The sequence below is a fragment of the Podarcis pityusensis genome (genome assembly GCF_964106645.2).
Source record: "Podarcis pityusensis genome assembly, chromosome: 10".
Classification (NCBI taxonomy): domain Eukaryota; kingdom Metazoa; phylum Chordata; class Lepidosauria; order Squamata; family Lacertidae; genus Podarcis; species Podarcis pityusensis.
In genome coordinates this window covers 47,626,816-47,646,036 of record NC_138035.1, presented here as the reverse complement: position 1 = coordinate 47,646,036, position 19,221 = coordinate 47,626,816, and the positions used below count along the sequence as shown (strand labels likewise).

Here is a 19,221-nt window from a genome sequence, read left to right as displayed (position 1 = left end):
CTCTAGATGTATAGTATATATAATAAATGTTGGAAGGGACCCTGAGGGATCATCGAGTCCAGCCCCCTGCAATGCAGGAATATGCAGGTGTCCCATACAAGGATTGAACCTGCAACCTTGGTGTTATCAGCACCATGCTCTAACCAACTGTGCTAACCAGCACAGGCGGTAGTCAGGTGATGATCAGAATTGTAGCCCAACAACATATGACGAGACACAGGTTCCCTTCCTGTGCCATAAAGTGTAAATGTGTGAAGCAACTCTCTATATATGTGAGGAAACACAGTGGACGTGTGCCAGAGAGTCACAGGTGCTGTGATTGTCTGTTATGCAGTGCGATTCAGCACTTAGTTTTGCAGAACACCATGTCCAGACTTCAGATTTTAAAAAAACAAAAGATGTGGCATGTCTTACTCTAAGCCTATAGTCGAAGGCATCAAATACACAACATTGACAATGCTTTCCTTTGTTATTTATGCAGTTATCACCGTGATTATTCTGTATGTGACTTCGCTCTTGCACTTTGGTTTGTGATATAATTACGAGAAGCTCTCGGGTAAGGCAGCTGCTGAAAGAGTTTTAGGATCAGCATCCCGTGTCATAATTACACTGAGCTAAATAAGAGGTAGAATTAACTCTGGAGGTGAATACACAAACCTGCTTGTAGCGACAACTTCCCTCTTAACCAACAGAAACCACTATAAGCAAGATCTTTAATCAAAGCTAAGGGCTTCAGGCAGTTGAACCCTTACTTGGCTTAATATTGCATGTCAAACATTTGACACAGCTGCTTAAGGGAATTTCCAGGCAACTAGATGTGTCACTTTTCACATGCCTTTCAGGGGGATTATTCATCAAAAATATAGGTATAATGTCAAATACTTCCCTCCTTGACTTTCTTCTGTGTTGGAACTTAAGGTAGCACAAGTCTCCCAGGTGGTTCTCCATCCAGACTCCTAAATTTTAGGGACAGTAAAAAGTCCTCTCCCCACTTCACGGGAAATTCAGTATGGACCTAGGACTTTTCACTGCCCCTGGAAGTTTAGAGCACATTTCAGTATTATGTATCAGGCTGTCAGGTGGCAATCCTAGACTAAACCAACAACATCTAGCTGACTAGCTACACCTAGTGCTAAACATATTGTTAGCCTAGCCAAGCTCACTTTGGATATTGAGTGGAATACCAGGAGATAGGGTGGAATCCAACATCATTTTAATTTTATTATTTAATACATTTATATCCTGCCTTTATCTTCCAAGGATCTCAAGGTGGTATACCTGGTTCTCTCTGTTTCATCCTCACAACACCCCTGTGAGGTAGGTTAGTCTTAGAGATGGTGACTGGCCCAACTGGCTGAGTGGGGATTTGAACCCCGCTCTCGCAGGACCTGGTCCAACACTCAGATTGTTCTGTCAGTGCAAGTATTTCCACTTGACAGATAGAACCATCTCCCCTCTCCTTCCCTGCTGTTCTGGGGGTTTTCCAAAGCTGATTTGGGGGAGGCATTGGGGTGGAAAGAGGGGGGAAGCCCCATTACACTAGTGTGAGTTTTTGTTCTGGCTTCCACAAGTGCACCTGGGTAAGGTAAAAGGTAAAAGGTAAAGGACCCCTGGACGGTTAAGTCCAGTCAAAGGCGACTATGGGGTGCAGCGCTCATCTTGCTTTCAGGCCAAGGGAGCCGGTGTTTGTCCACAGACAGCTTTCCGGGTCATGTGGCCAGCATGACTAAACCGCTTCTGGTGCAACGGGACACTGTGACAGAAGCCAGAGCGCACAGAAACGCTGTTTACCTTCCTGCCACAGTGGTACCTATTTATCTATTTGTACTGGCGTGCTTTCGAACTGCTAGGTTGGCAGAAGCTGGGACAGCGCAATGGGAGCTCACTCCGTCGTAGGGATTTGAACCGGCAACCTTCTGATTGGCAAGCCCAAGAGGCTCAGTGGTTTAGACCACAGCGCCACCCGTGTCCCAGGGTAACTGAATGTGGCCCACGGACATTAAATTTGGTTATTTCAACTGTATGGTAAGGAGCAGAAGAGATCCTGAAGCAGAAGTTCAAAACAAAGTAGCTTTGGCAGTGCACAGTTTGCGTTCTACCTGCTGTGATTGTGACAAGCCTCTGCAAAGTTAATGGAGTAATATATGGGTGAAAAGGATAGCCCAGAAGAGAGTATAAACAAGCTTAACTTACATGCTTCTCAAGCTACAGGCATTGACCTTGAGCTTTGTTGATTTGGTCTGATCCAAACCATCTGCACTCAAAACAATTAAAAGCCTCCACATCTAAGAGTTTCCTTCCTCTTTTTAGAACATGTGCTGCATGTTGAAACACAGAGAGTGGCTATTAGTTAATATATTCCAGAAGGGTACAGTACTGTAGTTGTATCAGTCTGTAGTAGTAATGGCAGCAAAGGGTTTTGTGGCACCTTCAGGGTGAATGGATTATTGTGGTGGACGTATTTCTGGTCTAGAACTCAATTTATCCATTTGACAAGTGTTATATGCGTGCACACGCACACGGCGAAATGTAAACAGTGAGGCTATATAAAATTATAAAGATAGTAGCAGATCTGTGACATTTCCTAGTGTGACCAGTTGTATTTCCTCCCAGAGGCATGCACAGAAGTACCACCTAAGAGAACAACCATATTGTGCCTGAGGAGCAGTGAGCGGTTTTGTTCCAGCCATCACATCCACAGCCCTGACACTTGCACCTGACACAGCAGAAGGTGGAGAGGCAGTACTGTAAATCCACTTTTTTTTTTTGCTGTGCCAGCTCCATGCTCCTTAATAAATGCCTGCTTTTTATTTTCATCACTTGCCAAGTAGTTACCCCTTGCAGCATGAAACTGACATGTTTGATTTTATCAGAAAAGGTAAATTCACTGTAAGACTTGTAGGCGTATTTAGCCAGCTGCTTCAGTTTCCAGTATAGCATATCTGCCCTGTATTTACAGTACATTTCCATTTTCTTCTTAGCTGTTCAACACACTTCAAATGTGCAGTTCGAATGGAGTGCATCCATGACCAAGTTTGGGGAAAATACTGGATAACAATGTTGGCAAAGGTATCTGAAGAAGTGTGCATGCACACGAAAGCTTGTACACAGAACAAACTTAGTTGGTCTCTAAGGTGCTACTGTAGGGACATGGGTGGCACTGTGGGTTAAACCACAGAGCCTAGGACTTGCCGATCAGAAGGTTGGCAGTTCGAATCCCCGCGATGGGGTGAGCTCCCATTGCTCGGTCCCTGCTCCTGCCAACCTAGCAGTTCGAAAGCACGTAAAAAGTGCAAGTAGATAAATAGGTACCGCTCCAGCGGGAAGGTAAACGGCGTTTCTGTGTGCTGCTCTGGTTCACCAGAAGCAGTTTAGTCATGCTGGCCACATGACCCGGAAGCTGTACGCCGGCTCCCTCGTCCAATAAAGCAAGATGAGCGCCGCAACCCCAGAGTCAGTCACGACTGGACCTAATAATGGTCAGGGGTCCTTTACATAAGGTGCTACTGGACAAATTTTTAATGTTGACAAATGTGAGCTGAGAAACACCTTCAGAGTATTTCGTTTTGCCTGCTGAGGTTCTCACACAGACACATACATCCCTGCTGAAAATAAGCACTTGAAAGGAGGATTACAATCTGATTCTTTTTCCGCACTTGGCTCTTGAAGCTTTCTCTTTTGAAGATGCTCTTTGCTTGTATTGATTTTCCATTTGATGGCTATCTTTTCAGCCTTTTTGTTCTCTGCCCCTCATCCTTTTATGGGAGTAAAGTAGGAATCTGAGCCATGTGTTCCAACCAGCCAACAGTTGACATATTCATTATCTGATCAGTTTATTGACTTATTCACAATATTTATATACCACTTTCTGGTGGATTTTAAAAGTTGTTTACTTAAGATTATTAGAACAATAAACATATATATATTTTTTAAAGTTACCACAGAATGAAAAACATAATTTGTTTATTTAAAAAACTCTGTTACCGCTTCTTCTCCACTCTCTTTGGAAAAAGATGGTCCTTCAGTTGCCTCTGAGGTGAAAGTTGGGTGGGGAGGGTCCAATTTAGGTATCTGTGATGATGGCCACACCATTGGATTGATGTGGATATTTTTTTCAAACATTACATCTCAGTCTTTTGTAATTACATATTTTACATTCCAATATTATAAATTGGGCAGGGGCAGTGATAGTCAATCTTGCTGACATTATTTGACATTCACGCAAGCTTGAACAGGAAAAAGAATGGAGCTTCTCTCTTTCATAGAGACCTTACTGGTCTGATTTTCTGATGGCTCCCTCTTCACGTCGAGTCGCTTGTTTCAAGACAGATGCTGGGAATCAAATTGCAATTGCAGTGCAATAACAGGCTGGAATTCTCTTGGTGCTTGCAGGCATGCTGAGATTCCACGTTTGGGGTGCTATATTTAAACCACAAAGTATTATAGTTGTGTTTTTATTGCTGCAAGTCTTTTTATTTTATTTTACATGCCATTAGTGAGTGGGGCAGGAGATGGAAAGTCCCCTTTAAGTTCACTCCACTACCAAATAAAGTTCACTAGAATAGAATTTATTATAGAGAGGTTTATGGATTTGTACTATGGAAAGAAGGAAGCTAAGGAAGGATGCATTTTTTACCACTAAATAATCCCATTCTTCCTGCCATGGAATAGAACTAACAATTGAGGAAAAACTCTTGGCACATTCTCAAGGTGCTCTGCCAACACAAGCTCTTTTGGAAGATGTAAAAGATTTTACATTCGAACATGCCTATTTTTATTGAATTTATTATTTATTAAAATATGTATGACCTGCCATTTTATGCAAAAGCTCCTCACCATGGCCCAGTGAGTAAGAGCAAAGCACTAGGTATTCTTGGGCATCAGGAATTCCATATATTTAAAAAGGGGGGCAGCACCCCTCCCTTCTCTTCTCTTCCCTATCCTTATATTGTGCTCAGCACTAACGTCTCATAGGAATTGTAACTGATCTGTAGAAAAGACTTTACAACCTGAAAAAAGAGACAATGCACATACTTTTGTAAACCAAGAAAATCTTTAATAAAAATTATTTTTTAAAGAGGGGGGAGGCAGCAGTGATACTAATGTAGAATAGAATGTCCCTATTTTCGTCTGAGGATTGTTGGAGGGTATGTAGCTAAACATAAATATGTGTGACATGTTTAAGTCAGATTGGTTCCAACAGAACAGACCAGTATTTTATAGGAAGGGAGGTTCCTGCTGCATGCATTCTTTTCTGTGTGTGCCAATCACAGAGGAAGACTTTTTTCAGGCCTGTTGCTATCTGTCTTAACGCAAAGAGATTGCTGAATATAAAATTAGGTTATCTATTTTCATCTAACAGATGTCAGAGGCTATGGGAAGACTTGATGATTGTCTCTCAGGTCAAAAGTGGTCCCAGTTTGTAGATGATTGAAAGAATTATCTCTAGGCAAGGACAAACCAACAGACAGGGTCGAGTCAGCAGTTGCTAGGATAGATTCCCCTGACAGAGGAAGGGCATTGCTTATCTGAGGTAGCCAGCTGCTGTGACTAGGAGCTAAGCCATCTATGAGTGTACCTTGAGTCAGTGAGCAGGTTTCCTTTAACCGTCATATGTGTACAGTATATTTCTAAGTTAGAGCCATGATCTTTTTACGAACAAAATTAATTATTGTGAAACTTGAGGGCTGTTTTAACTGTGTAAGTAAATCTCCTAGAGATACTTTGAATCATGCAACAAACAAACAAACAAACAAACAAACAAACAAAGTTACATAATTATGTATTTTTACATTCATCTCGCTACATAAATGTTTGCATTTCACAGGAATTCTCACAGTATGAAACATCTTGAACCATATGATTGATTTATTCAGATTCATTGCTCTAATCTACTTTCCTAATTTGGCAGTGTGAAGGGAAGGTAAAGGTAAAAGGACCCTTGACCATTAGGTCCAGTCGTGGACGACTCTGGGGTTGCGGCACTCATCTTGCTTTATTGGCCGAGGGAGCCGGCGTATGGCTTCCGGGTCATGTGGCCAGCATGACTAAGCCGCTTCTGGTGAACCAGAGCAGCGCACGGAAACGCCATTTACCTTCCCGCCGGAGCGGTACCTATTTATCTACTTGCATTTTGACGTGCTTTCGAACTGCTAGGTTGGCAGGAGCAGGGACCGAGCAACGGGAGCTCACCCCGTCACAGGGATTCAAACTGCTGACCTTCTGATCGGCAAGTCCTAACCTCTGTGGTTTAACCCACAGCGCCACCTGTGAAGGGAAGAGTTAAACATAAATATGTAGGAAAGGAAGATTGCATATCAATGCACAGCCTGTATAATGGCTACATTATAACAAGCCTAGAGTAAGTCAATTTTGTTCCAACTACCAATGTTTTTCAAGGCTCAATTCAGGTTTCTTGGCTTAGGCCTTCAAAGCCTGGGCCACGGTTTCTGAGGAAGCATCATCCTCTGGCATATGAATTTCTTTGAAATTTGCATTCAGTTTTGAGGGAATGTTTATCATCTCTTCATTCTTTATTTTATCAGGCATTTTTATTCAGTGTCTATGATTATAGTTTCAAGATTGTGGGTTGCTAATATGCTTTTCTGATGCTCTTTTATATTACTACTGTTTTATATTTAGGATGGATTTAATTTGTTGTGACATATATCTAAGCTACCTTGTGTATGATTTATCATAGAACGGCTGGTATAAAAGTCAAAATAAATGGCAGGGGGAGATGTTATTTCAAAGGTGTTTGTATCCTCACAGATCTTACACAAGGAAGTAGACTCTGTTTAATAGAGAGAAGTTGTCAAACCTGTTTCTGTTTGTTTTCATGTGTTTTTATGACTCGGATGACCTTGTTCAGCACACTCCTGCTGAATTCAAACTCCATTGCTAACATGTAATACTAGATATGCATTTACTGATATCCACTGATTCAGGAAGGGATTAAGCAAAGATTACTGCAATTTCAAAAACAGAAACATTGTTTTTACATCAGTTTGATGGTTAGATGCGGTAATGTGAAGTTCAATTTAAACATCATTGTAACCTTATCTATTATCTGTAAAACTGAAAACTTTGGTTACAACCTTGTCAGAGATACGTTAGACTTTGCAGGGCTATCACAAATATTTTTAAGAAATAATATTGCTGATTCATGTTACAAATAATGTGAATGTCGCAGGTGGGAGAATTGAACACAGAGGTAGGCATGCTTAAGTACCTTGAAATCAATTGGCTTAAGCATGCCTCTGTGTTGGATGGAGGATGATCCAAATAATTAGGATCAGGGATTTTAGAGCAAGTGCGTGTCAGGATTTGACACAGGAGCCTGAGGATGTTGTCAAGTGTCACAAAATTGCTTGTGTCTTGGACATCCTTCTTCCAGCTTTGTAGCATAGAAACCAATTGAAGAGTCAGAATGACTATCTACTGATAAGTAATCACAAGGAAATGCAGTTTAATCCTTAAATATGAGACTAAAAGGATGCAAAGGTTGAGTAATCAGCATTCTAAAAAAAGTACAGTAAACAGCTTTGTTTTCTTTGCAATCTTCTACTAATTGATATGGTTATTGGAATAAATGCACTTCCTTTGGGTAATGGAAAATGATTTAGGACTTAATACAGAGGTCTGCACCCAGAAGTTTACTATTGATATATATTTAAAACGTGTTTGTCTTACCCAAATCTTCTGCCATAAAGTACTCAGAGTGGCTTAGAGGAATTTAAAATATGCAGTGAATACATTGCAATCAAACTTACAAATAAAACCAAAACAGTGCAACAAAACAATTAAAAGACTTCCATAAGAAATCCTCATTCAGGGAGGCGGGGAATCTAAAACTCAGACTTGCCAGCACTGTGATGCCAGCAAATGGTTTCAAACACTAATGAGCATACCCAGTAAGCTCTGGACACTGGGAATATGGCTTCAGTAACCATGGGAACCAGAAAACAAGGAGGGAGAGGCCAAGTAAAGCATAACCTAGGTTGATTTGCTGTAAGCTGCCAGAGATCTCCGTCTGCAAGACAGGAAAAAGGAGTTGTGGCAAACAAGATCAACACAGTAATCGGAAACTGTTACATAGGAGTGCCAAAATCCAATTTGAGTGAGGGAAGCACAAGGCCTGGGAACTGACTGGGAACAAGAGGAAGTCTTGAAGCTTAGAAAGAATGTGTCTCTCAAGGCTTCCCAGTAGTGCAGGAGAGAGGATATCACTGTATCCTCTGATGCGGGCAATAATCATCTTCTTGGGTGCTAAGGTTGCCAATAATAATGATAATGATAATGATAATGATAATAATAATAATAATAATTCTTACCTGCCGTATACTTTGAGGTCCCAGGATAGCTCACAACAGTTTAAAAGTGCTGGGCAGGGTTCACCTAACGAACTGCATCAGGACTTTTCTACCTCTCCTCCCACTGCGCTTCCCCGTGACTCATGAAATTAACTCTGGGAGATTAAGGAGAACCCCAAAAACAGTGCAGGAGGGAGAGGACTGGAAGGGGGTCATTGAAGCTTGGAAGCTGATATGCTTGTGCAGACAGCATGCTTATAATACAGTGGAACCTTGGTTCTCGAACGGCTTAGTTGACCAACAAATTGCCTCCTGAACGCCGAAAACCCGGAAGTGTTCTGGTTTTTGAACGTTTTTCGAAAGCCAAACATCCGACGTGGCTTCCACTTGAGTGCAGGAAGCTGCTGCAGCCAATTGGAAGCTGCGCCTTGGTTTTTGAACGTTTTGGAAGTTGAACGGACTTCTGGAACGGATTGCATTCAAGAACCAAGGTACCACTGTAGTACAATGTTGAAATCCACCCACTGCTACACACACTCCATTCTCTGAGTGGCGAAAGACTTCAGCTGGTCCAACGCTTACGTCAGGTTTGGTTTCTCTGGGGTGAAGGTCTCTGGGCACTGTGGTGTCTTTTTGAAATATTGTCTTAATTACACGTATATACAAAGACTTCTTACAGCATTAACACTCCAACAGATTTTGCTTTCCTGTTAGGTTCTTAGGAGAATCCTCAAAAGCATAGCTTTGGCCTATTGTTTCCCTGTTTCCAGGGTGGCTTGGCTTCCAGCCAGGTGAGGGGAGGGGAAGAGACCTTCTGCCTCCTCCTGGAAGAATTGCTAGGTAGTTGCTTTTATGACAACACACCTTTATTTCACCTTTACACATGTAAAAAAGATGCTTAACAGGCTTGGCTTGGGCCATTAACTTAACAGAGACTGGTTTGACCACTTTAGCCATTCCTTCTATCACACACTCTCAGCTTACAGATATAAAACCAGAGTTCTGTGGGTTCTGTGAGTTCTAAATGGAAACCCAGCCAGTATTCTGGCTGCCATATTTTGGAACAGTTGAGAGTTCTGGGTCTTCTTCAAGAACAGCCTCATGCACAGTGTGGATGGGAGGAAACCACCCATTTCTCCATTCACTGCAGTTCCTCAAATTAAGCAAGTTTGGTTTTGTCAGATTGAATCCACTTTGCTGCCTTCTCTCAAAATTGTTTCCCATTTATTTACCTAAACAATAGCTGTCAGTTTGAAAGTGAACACTTCAAAGCCAACCCTGTTCACCAGCTTTGCAACTCTTCAACCTGACAATTAAGTTATAGATCCTGCTACATATATTCTGCTACCCTTCATGGTCTTTGAAACCTGCCAACATCAAGGTTTATTCTATCTTGAATAAACTTATATTTTACTGCAAGTTAAAGCCTGTGATGTCCATGCTAAACAGTATATGTTTAAGAGAGAGAGGAAGAGAAAGGTATTCAGTTTCATGTGGTTCCTGGAGATGTTAGATGTAGAAAATAATGTGCTTACATGCTGACGATAGTAAATACAAATTTAAATTGTTATAATTGCTTACAGTTATCTGTTAGAATTGTCACACATAATCCATATACCTTTGGAAGTCACTGGCTCATTTTGCACTCTTGCCAAGCCAGCTGATTTGTATCTTAAAACACCAGATGCTATGGTTAGTCATTTTTCCTAGACGGATAATTATCCTTCTACTTCCTTCCCTCAAACATTCACAGTATTAACTAAAACGTCTTGAAACATTTACAGTTCAAAGTGATTCATCAGGACTCCCGTAAATACAGAGCACTACTAGATGTCTAAGGGTGTGTTTTAAATTCCCATTTTTGCCATGTTATTTGTCTTCTGATACAACATTTCATTAATTTTGTGCATTGGAAAAAACTGGCTTTTGATTGGCTATCTGTAAAAACATACAGGAATCTTTATTCTAAAGATGAAATGTGATTCTAAAGGTTCTGATCAGGTCCACTTATAAGTAGATGGGCAGAACTGGGGCAAGGAAAGACAGGAGCATCTGAGTCACCACGACACATATGAAATTTGATCAGAAAGGAAAGTGGAGAGGCAGTTTTTAGCCATATTTGGCATTGCTGAGGGGTCTGAGGAGCCATGTTTTGGATCCTACAGGTCCAAACCCTCAAGCCACTGAAACAATAGAGGAGACCCAGCAGTGATGTTTCCCACCTGCAAGGGAGTAGTTTGGGTGTCTGCTTCTCATCATTGGCAGAGAGACAGCGCTACATCTTACCTCTCCCCAGCCAACAACATTGGGGGGGGGGGGGCAGGTTAGGATTACTACCTTAGACAAAATTTAAAAAGACAAAATCAAAGAAATTGATAGGAATGATTCAGTAAGTGCACAGGGAGAAAGGGAAGTTCCCAGATTTAACTTGAGGCTTTGGAAATAAATAGGCAAGAGGAAGTCAAAAATTCAATACATGTTACCCTTTCAAATAACTTTGCAGTAGCCGTTAGTTCAAACGCTGCTTTACTGTATGCCTGAGTTGCAGTTGTGGAAAATTAACCTTGTTGTTGTTGTTGTTTAGTCGTTTAGTCGTGTCCGACTCTTCGTGACCCCATGGACCAGAGCACACCAGGCATTTCTATCTTCCACTGCCTCCCGCAGTTTGGTCAGACTCATGTTTGTAGCTTCGAAGACACTATCCAACCATCTCGTCCTCTGTCGTCCCCTTCTCCTTGTGCCCTCCATCTTTCCCAACATCAGGGTCTTTTCCAGGGAGTCTTCTCTTCTCATGAGGTGGCCAAAGTATTGGAGCCTCAGCTTCAGGATCTGTCCTTCCAGTGAGCACTCAGGGCTGGTTTCCTTAAGAATGGATAGGTTTGATCTTCTTGCAGTCCATGGGACTCTCAAGAGTCTCCTCCAGCACCATAATTCAAAAGCATCAATTCTTCGGCAATCAGCCTTCTTTATGGTCCAGCTCTCACTTCCATACATCACTACTGGGAAAACCATAGCTTTTACTATACGGACCTTTGTTGGCAAGGTGATGTCTCTACTTTTTAAGATGCTGTCGAGGTTGGTCATTGCTTTCCTCCCAAGAAGCAGGCGTCTCTTAATTTGGCTGCTGTCACAATCTGCAGTGATCATGGAGCCCAAGAAAGTAAAATCTCTCACTGCCTCCATTTCTTCCCCTTCTATTTGCCAGGAGGTGCTGGGACCAGTGGCCATGATCTTCGTTTTTTTGATGTTGAGCTTCAGACCATATTTTGCGCTCTCCTCTTTCACCCTCAATAAAAGGTTCTTTAATTCCTCCTCACTTTCTGCCATCAAGGTTGTGTAGTTAACCTAGGTCTGAAATAAAATGACTTGCATTTCCTAAAAACCTCCTTACAAAAAGGAGCCTATCCTCACAAAAGGAATTCATAGCACAAATGAACGGCTATTTACATTCCTGATACTTTACTAAAGGACCCATCAGTTTTGGGTGTAAGAAAGCTACTTTTCTTCTTTTGTAATGTGATTTTGCCATTGTCTTATAGAGCAAGAGGCTCAAGGAATAACAAGTAGCAATTCTGGTTGTTGTCCATAAGCAAAGCATAAGGCCCCTGTGAAGCATATTGTCTGTCTCACACACTATAATTCAAAGTCCAATTAAAATTTTACAGCCAGCAGGCCAACCTTCATTTGCATGCCTGGCTCATAATTTATAAAGAGCATGCTTTGGAACTCAGTGGTGAATAGAAAAAAGTGCTATGCTGTCCACCTGAAAAGTACTTATGCATAACTTGTACTAGGAGGACACAGAGGATGATATTCTCTGCTTTACTGTGAAATTTGGCAGAAAGCTAACACAAAGCATTGATTCGTATATGCTCATTCCTTTGTTGATGCAGTTAAGTGTTTTGCCAGTAGCTTTAAAAAAATGCAAATACAGACACTAAATCAATATAACTTCAGGCATCTTAGCATGGTATTAGTTGTTACAAACCAGACAGTACAGTGTTCATGTAACAACTGTTTTTGTTCTTTCTCCTTCCTTTTCATCCCGACAACATGCAATTAGATATTCAGAGTTATGGAAACACTGACTATGGAACTTTATTTGCAACTCAACTTTAGAACATATTTATACTTGCTTTGGTTTTGTGGAATTAATAACTGAACATTTTTAAAATGCCTACCATGTTTGTGCTGTCTTTTTTTTTAAGACTCAGATTATATTACTTTGCTGTATTATTTCAGCATTGTGTTTTTAACCATGTTCAAAATGTGCCAGGGAATGTACAGGTGGCAAACTCCTCATCTGCAGGAAACCTAGACTAAAAGACCCAATAAAGAGTCAGATTCACTTCAGCATAACCATGCTTACGATCAGAGTATTATGATTCTGCCACTTGGCAACAAATAGCTACAGAAGTATTGTCTTTTATCTGAAGAGAAATTTGCTTCCCGCCATCCCATAAGGCACTCCCATGTCCACAACTTTACTAACTGTCCGTTTTGTGGGATAACCTGGTTTTAAAAACTGCTTGCGCGCACACACACACACACACATACCATAGACTGAACCTGTTCTGCCCCACTGTTTAGTTCTGTTGACTATAGTGCCTTTTACATTAGGATATGGGTACTTATAGGGACGCAGGTGGTGGGTTAAACCGCAGGTGGTGGGTTAAACCACAGAGCATAGGACTTGCTGATCAGGTCGGCAGTTCGAATCGCCGCGACAGGGTGAGCTCCCGTTGCTCGGTCCCTGCTCCTGCCTGGTCCGCCAGAAGCGGCTTAGTCACGCTGGCCACATGACCCGGAAGCTGTATGCCAGCTCCCTCGGCCAGTAAAGCGAGATGAGCGCCGCAACCCCAGAGTCGGCCACGACTGGACCTAATGGTCAGGGGTCCCTTTACCTTTTTTATGAGTACTTATAATTGATTTTTTGGGGATTTCTAATCTGCCTTTCACCATCTACTCCCAGTTTGTGTACTAAAATTGCACCTAGTGTGCAGCCTGGTCTTTCTTTTTTTTTGCATGTTTACTTGGAAGTCTGCATGGAGCTTACTCCAAAATGAGCCTGAGATTGCAGTCTTGATTGCTCCAGCTCCATGATATATCACCTTTTAAAATGTAAAGGTGTCACCCGCTTTGCTGACACCTGTGTGGTCCTTTGAGGCTCTGACACCAGTATTCTTCTGTGAGCTTTTGATACTTGTCAAGGCTTGGTGCCATTCAGAAAACCAGAGGTGCGTCGGACCAGATTTAAGTGACACCCGTCGTGTTCTCTTAAAAAAGAGTATCTGAAGAAGTATGCATGCACACGAAAGCTCACACCAATAACAAACTTAGTTGGTCTCTAAGGAGCAACTGGAAGGATTTTTTTTATTTTGTTTCTTAAAAGAGATGAGCTCTTCTGGAACTAAGGAGGTGCCCTTGACAATGAGGGCCGTTTGCCAACCCTTGAAGCGCTTTTGCAAGAATGCGCGCCTATCAACGCTCGCTATCTCCGACGGATATTAGCTCATGCAGCCGGCCTGGGCCGAAACTTTGGCGGCGAGGTGCCCAGGAGCCAAACGGCGCTTGGGGAGGAGCACTAACTGATCTCCGCAGGAAGAAGCGCGGCCTCGTCTTTCCCGGCTCACCTGTTGCAAGGCGGGAGCGAGAGGGCGCAGTCCCCGCGCGCGCGCGAGCGAGCCAAGTTCCTGAGGGGAAAGGGAGGCGAGCCAGAAGCTCCCGCCCAGCTTCAAGGCAGGTGGCGGCTCAGGGAAGCTGCCCAGTCGCGGCCACTCGGGGGAAGGGAGGAGGAGGGAGGAAGGCCCGGCTAGCTGGCTGGCTGGCTGGCCGGGCGGGAGGCGGCGCTGCCTCCGCGGAAGCGCGTCCGAGAGGAGAGCCGGCCTCAGTGCGCCGCCGGCCAGGCTGCGGCGCGCAGCGACCACGGGACTTGTCCGCCGCCGAGCTCCGGCCGGGTGGGTCTCCATGCGGTGGCGGCAGGGACGCCCGGGCCCCCCTGCTGCTGCTGCTGCACGGAGGGCGCGCCACGGGAACTAGCAGCATGAGCAGCGGCTACAGCAGCTGGGAAGAGTCCGAGTCGGAGGAGTTCTTCTTCACCGCCCGCACCTCCTTCTTCAGGAGCTGCCCCGCCAAAGCCAAGCCGAGTCTGCAAGTAAGCGAGCCCCCCCCCTCCTTTCGCCGGGCGGGAATCCTCCCCGTCCCGAGCAAGAGCGCCTTTGCCCTGGCCTGACCCGCAGCAGGCCGCGCCTTCCGCTGCAACCCCACGTGTTCTTCCCAGGCTCGCTCTCTGTCCCCGCGCCCCACGCCAAACTAAGTCCTAAGTTTCTGGGGAGCCCCTCGTGGCGCTTTCCCGGTTCCGTCCCCAAGTCCCAGCGGGATCTGGAGGGTGCCGGGTGCCACTTCCGGATGATCGCAGAGGGAGCAGAGTCCAGGCAAGCAGAAGCATTGGGGTGGGGGGCTGGATCCCCAAGGTTTCTCTTCGCACCCCCGCGCCAGACTTTCGGTGGAACTGCACGTGTGGATTCCAGCCGTTGGGCTAGCTCGAGCAGCGTTGCTGCGACCTTTGAGCATGAAAAGCGGGCTTTCTCAGTAGATTCACTTCCTCGTGAGCCAGAACTTCTCCCGGCGGAAAAAATGATCTCCCATGATGCGACCGGGGAAAAGAGAAGTCTGATTGCTCATGCGTTATTCCTGAAACCGCATGGTCTTGCAGCCGCCGCTCTCGTGCAAACCGTTGTAGGATTTCTGGGAAAGCGCATAAATAGAAAAAAACCTATAGTTCCCTGGGAGGTAACGGATTTTTTGCCTCGTCTTCTCAGCCCAACCCGGCAATCATAATCATTTGAATTGTTTTTAACACACTAACGGAGCCTTAATTGGGATATAATCTTCCCTTCATAATGATGTGGAGGTTGTCTGTGTCTGCTCCTAAGTGGTTTTCAATATCCAGGGATTTTTAATAGTTAGAAAGTACTGTACAAATAGTTTTTTAAATTGCTGCACTTTATTTCTGTAACACCATATGCACCTGACCCAGGTAGTTGTATTTAAATGGGAATTGGCATGCAAAAGGCCTTCAAGTAACCAAAGCATTTAAAAGACTTTTACCCCAAACTCCATGCATGGAGTGTTTTACAAATATGATGCTAGCACACTATTCTAAACGTGTTGGAAAAATAGTACATTTTTAAAAACACACATCCAGTTGTGTGGATCACCTGCATGAGCAAGTGCTTCTCATAAGGCAGTTTTGCATTTAATTTTGGACACCATAAACTCTAGGGTTCTTTTTAGGGTCATCATGTGCAGGTTATTTTTTTCTCCTTCTCAAAATAATTTCAAGAATGCATGTCATGATTTAAAATGCAGTGGCGACAATGTGGTATTCTAGATGCTTTGATATTCTGTTAATACTGTAGACATTAATATTTTGCTATTAATTTCTTAAAGCTGTTAAACTAAGCTGAGTTGGCTGTGATCTTGTTAGAATTGCAGGGTTGCCATCTGACTCTCAGGGTGCCAGAGCTTTTGCATAGTGGAATGATAATGGAATAAGGTTCTTCCAAACTTTGTGTTAAAAGTTTTGAAACAGCAGTTTCAGAGAGGATCAGGGTGACAGCAGCGGTTAAGAATTCAGCTAGTATTAATTCCTGGACTTTATACATCCTAAGGTAAGGATAACCTTGTCATTTCAATATGTAGATTGGCTTTGGCTATTCCCAAGTGGTTTTCAATATTTAGAGACTCTTAATAGTTGCTAGGAGATGGCTGCAGGCAACATGTTGCAGCAGTCCTTAATGATGTCAACAGGGCAGTGTTCAGCCTCCACTCCTGGCACTGATTCAGAAACACAGTCAGTGATTAAAAAGTGGGCAGGAATAGGCAGATAAGGAGTATGAGCAACACACTGCATTTAAGTGGTATGTGTCCTGAGTGTACATAGTGTTCTATAGAGTAACATAAGCAAGAGTGGTCCATCCTCCGAAGCAGCTCACATTCTGAATTTACCCTAGGGCAGAAAGAAAGTTAAGAGGTTGATAGGAAGAAGCAAGGGTAACAAAGCAATGCAGTGTAGAAAAAGCAAAGAGGAAGAATAGCTGAGGATGAATGCTAGCAATTGCAAATATGGGGTTCATTTCTGCTGGGGATGAGGACTAAAGAATTACGGCAAAGGTTTTGAAGACAAGAGCAGGCTGTGAGCTGTGATTTGGAAGAAAAAAGTAGCACCAAGCAGGTTTGCTTGGAGGAAGCTCCAGGCATAAGACAAACTTTTGGGCTGCAATGGGTAGAATCACCGAAGAGGACAACAGGTGTTGTTGAGGGTGCCCAAGTTGGAGGAAAGAAAGATCAGGGGCAGAGACACAGCGGAAGAACAAGGAGTCTATGGGTGTGTAAGCTTTGTGAACTAGCAACACAGAATTCTGGTGAAACAAATAGAAATATGAGAGGGACAAAGTGGATTTTACCGAAGATTATTTCTCTTTTTAAGAATTGTGGACTAAGCTGATCTTTTCCTATTCCTTTAAACTTGGCATTTGATGCATCTGTGGGAGAGAGTTGTGTGTCAATCGCTGGAACTCCCACTTTGACTAAAACATGTTGATACTCCACTAGTCATGCAGAGAAAGTACAGTGGCCTTTAGTTTTGTGTGGTTCGTTATAAAATCTTCAAAGCTGAGGATTTTGGTTTCTGTATATTATACTTCTCAGGTTAGAAGCCTTTCTTGAGTGTCTAATTTGGCAGAAAAAGTAAAAACAATAACAAGAATAAACTTGAAGACCACATAAAACAATGTGAAATACTAGGAACAGAAAATACTGTACTATAAAACAGATTAAACCCATATGTAGCATTTAGAATCTAAAAGACCTAGGCCACCAAAATGACAGTGAGCTTTTCAGAGTGAGCTATGCTGATACTCTATACTTTCTTTGGTGCCTGACCTGAGTGATAAAGAGATTAGTGTCCTATCTTTAGTGTGGTACCATATTGGAAGTGCTCTGAGCTCTTGCAAAACTGGTTTATAAATATCTATTAAGCCCTACAGTTAGTATTTGGCACAGATTGTTCATGTGGTCAGGAACTGGGGTCTAATAAACTGATTAACTTAGAATTCATGAGCATAATAAAGGTAAAGGAACCCCTGACCATTAGGTCCGGTCGTGGCCGACTCTGGGGTTGCGGCGCTCGTCTCGCTTTATTGGCTGAGGGAGCCGGTGTACAGCTTCCCGGTCATGTGGCCAGCATGACTAAGCCGCTTCTGGCGAACCAGAGCAGTGCACGGAAACGCCGTTTATCTTCCCGCTGAGTGGTACCTATTTATCTACTTGCACTTTGACGTGCTTTTCAAACTGCTAGGTTGGCAGGAGCTGGGACTGAGCAACGGGAGCTCACCCCGTCACGGGGATTCGAACCGCCTACCTTCTGATCGGCAAGCCCTAGGCTCTGTGGTTTAGACCACAGAGCCACCCACATCCCTTATGAGCATAATACTTCTCCTTAAATATGTTGAGACCAGTGGAACCGTCTGCTTCCTCATTACTTTTATAACCCCTCTTTTTTGTTTTGGGAAGTTTTTAAATGTTTAATGCTGTATTGTGTTTTTAATATTCAGTTGGGGGCCGCCCAGAGTGGCTGGGGAAACCCAGCCAGATGGGCAGGGTATAAATAATAAATTATTATTATTATTATTATTATTATTATTATTATTATTATTATTAGGTTAGGCCTAAGTGACAGTAACTGGTCATCAAGTTCACCCAGTCGCTTCATGGCTGGGTGGGGTTTTGAAACCTGGCTTTCCAGGTCCTGGCCCAACATTTTAACCTCTAAACCACACTATTTCCTAACACTGATTCTAGAACAAATATTTGAGCGTTGCTGCATTTCTGAAATAATGCTGCAGGGTACTGGGAAACCTGTTACCTTGCATTTGAGGTTCAGTTCCTGAAAATCTGGAGTGGAGTTTTTTGTCGACATTAAAGTTTTTTCTATTGATTTCTCATTTAGAAAGCTGATGAGTTTCCTGGTAAAGGTCAGTACTATGGTTGGAATTGCTTGTATATTGCCTCTCCTTCCTGTTGTAGTCTCTGTTTCAGTTAGCTACTTTTGCTTTCATAGAAATCATAGGTCGTCTCGCATACAAATCAACAAGCTGTGAATTGTGCATCCCCTCGAAACCACAGTTTGATTTCAGCTTGGAGGGGATTGTGGAAACCACAGCTTGTGGGTTTGGGTGTAATGGCAAAGGGCTTTCCATGGGTTTTTGTTTTTTTAAAGTGTGTGCAAGGGGAGAAAGAAAGCAGAAATGTGTAAAGTGTAGAAGTCTGATTGATCCAGGGCTGAACTCTGGATTGGCACTTGTGTATTTGTGAAGCAACCCAAAGTATGTCATCTATGCCCTCATTAGATTTGAAAGCTGCTTACAAAAGCACACACCTTTGCATTGGTTTGGTAACTAGCGTTTATAATTAAAGACTTGGTTTGTTCTCACCCGATCAGGAGTATGGCTACTTGATCCATACCTAGTGAGCCAGTCACATAATAGGTCATGTTCAACACACCAGTGCAAAATCTGTTGAAGGGGGATTGGCAGGGGGCATCTAGGGTGAACAGTGGCAGCAGCGCACATTGAATCATTCTGAGCATGTTGCCAAGTGAAAAGACATTTGAGTCAAAATAGGCTCTTAGCTCCTCGCCTACCCAGGCCAGCAGCAGCAGCAAACTTAAGTTGTGGATTGTTAGTTTCATGAAAAAAATAATCGCCTTGTTTTGAGTACATACAGTGAATTGTTTTTGTATTGCTTAAGGTACACAGAAGGCAGGGAGTTGTAGGGGCTCATTTGTTTTTAGTAAATAAGCAAGCATGCCTCGCTCCTGCAGTTTGCGTGCCTGCATTTTCCCTTT

General features: G+C 43.2%; 1 protein-coding gene across 4 annotated transcripts in view; it reads left to right on the top strand.

Annotated features, from left to right (window-relative positions):
* The window catches only part of RASSF3 (Ras association domain family member 3), a 53,689-nt gene that overhangs the window by 15,144 nt on the left and 19,324 nt on the right, over positions 1-19,221 (top strand). The window contains exon 1 of one of the 4 annotated variants that reach the window (XM_081022382.1): positions 13,768-14,466. The exons of 2 other annotated variants lie outside the window; for them this stretch is intronic. In XM_081022382.1, the coding sequence (XP_080878508.1) occupies positions 13,783-14,466 (684 nt within the window). In that variant the 5' untranslated portion in view covers positions 13,768-13,782. Of the gene's footprint in view, positions 1-13,767; positions 14,467-14,705; positions 15,105-19,221 lie in introns of those variants that run through there. One more of the 4 variants, XM_081022383.1, reaches the window with a different exon arrangement.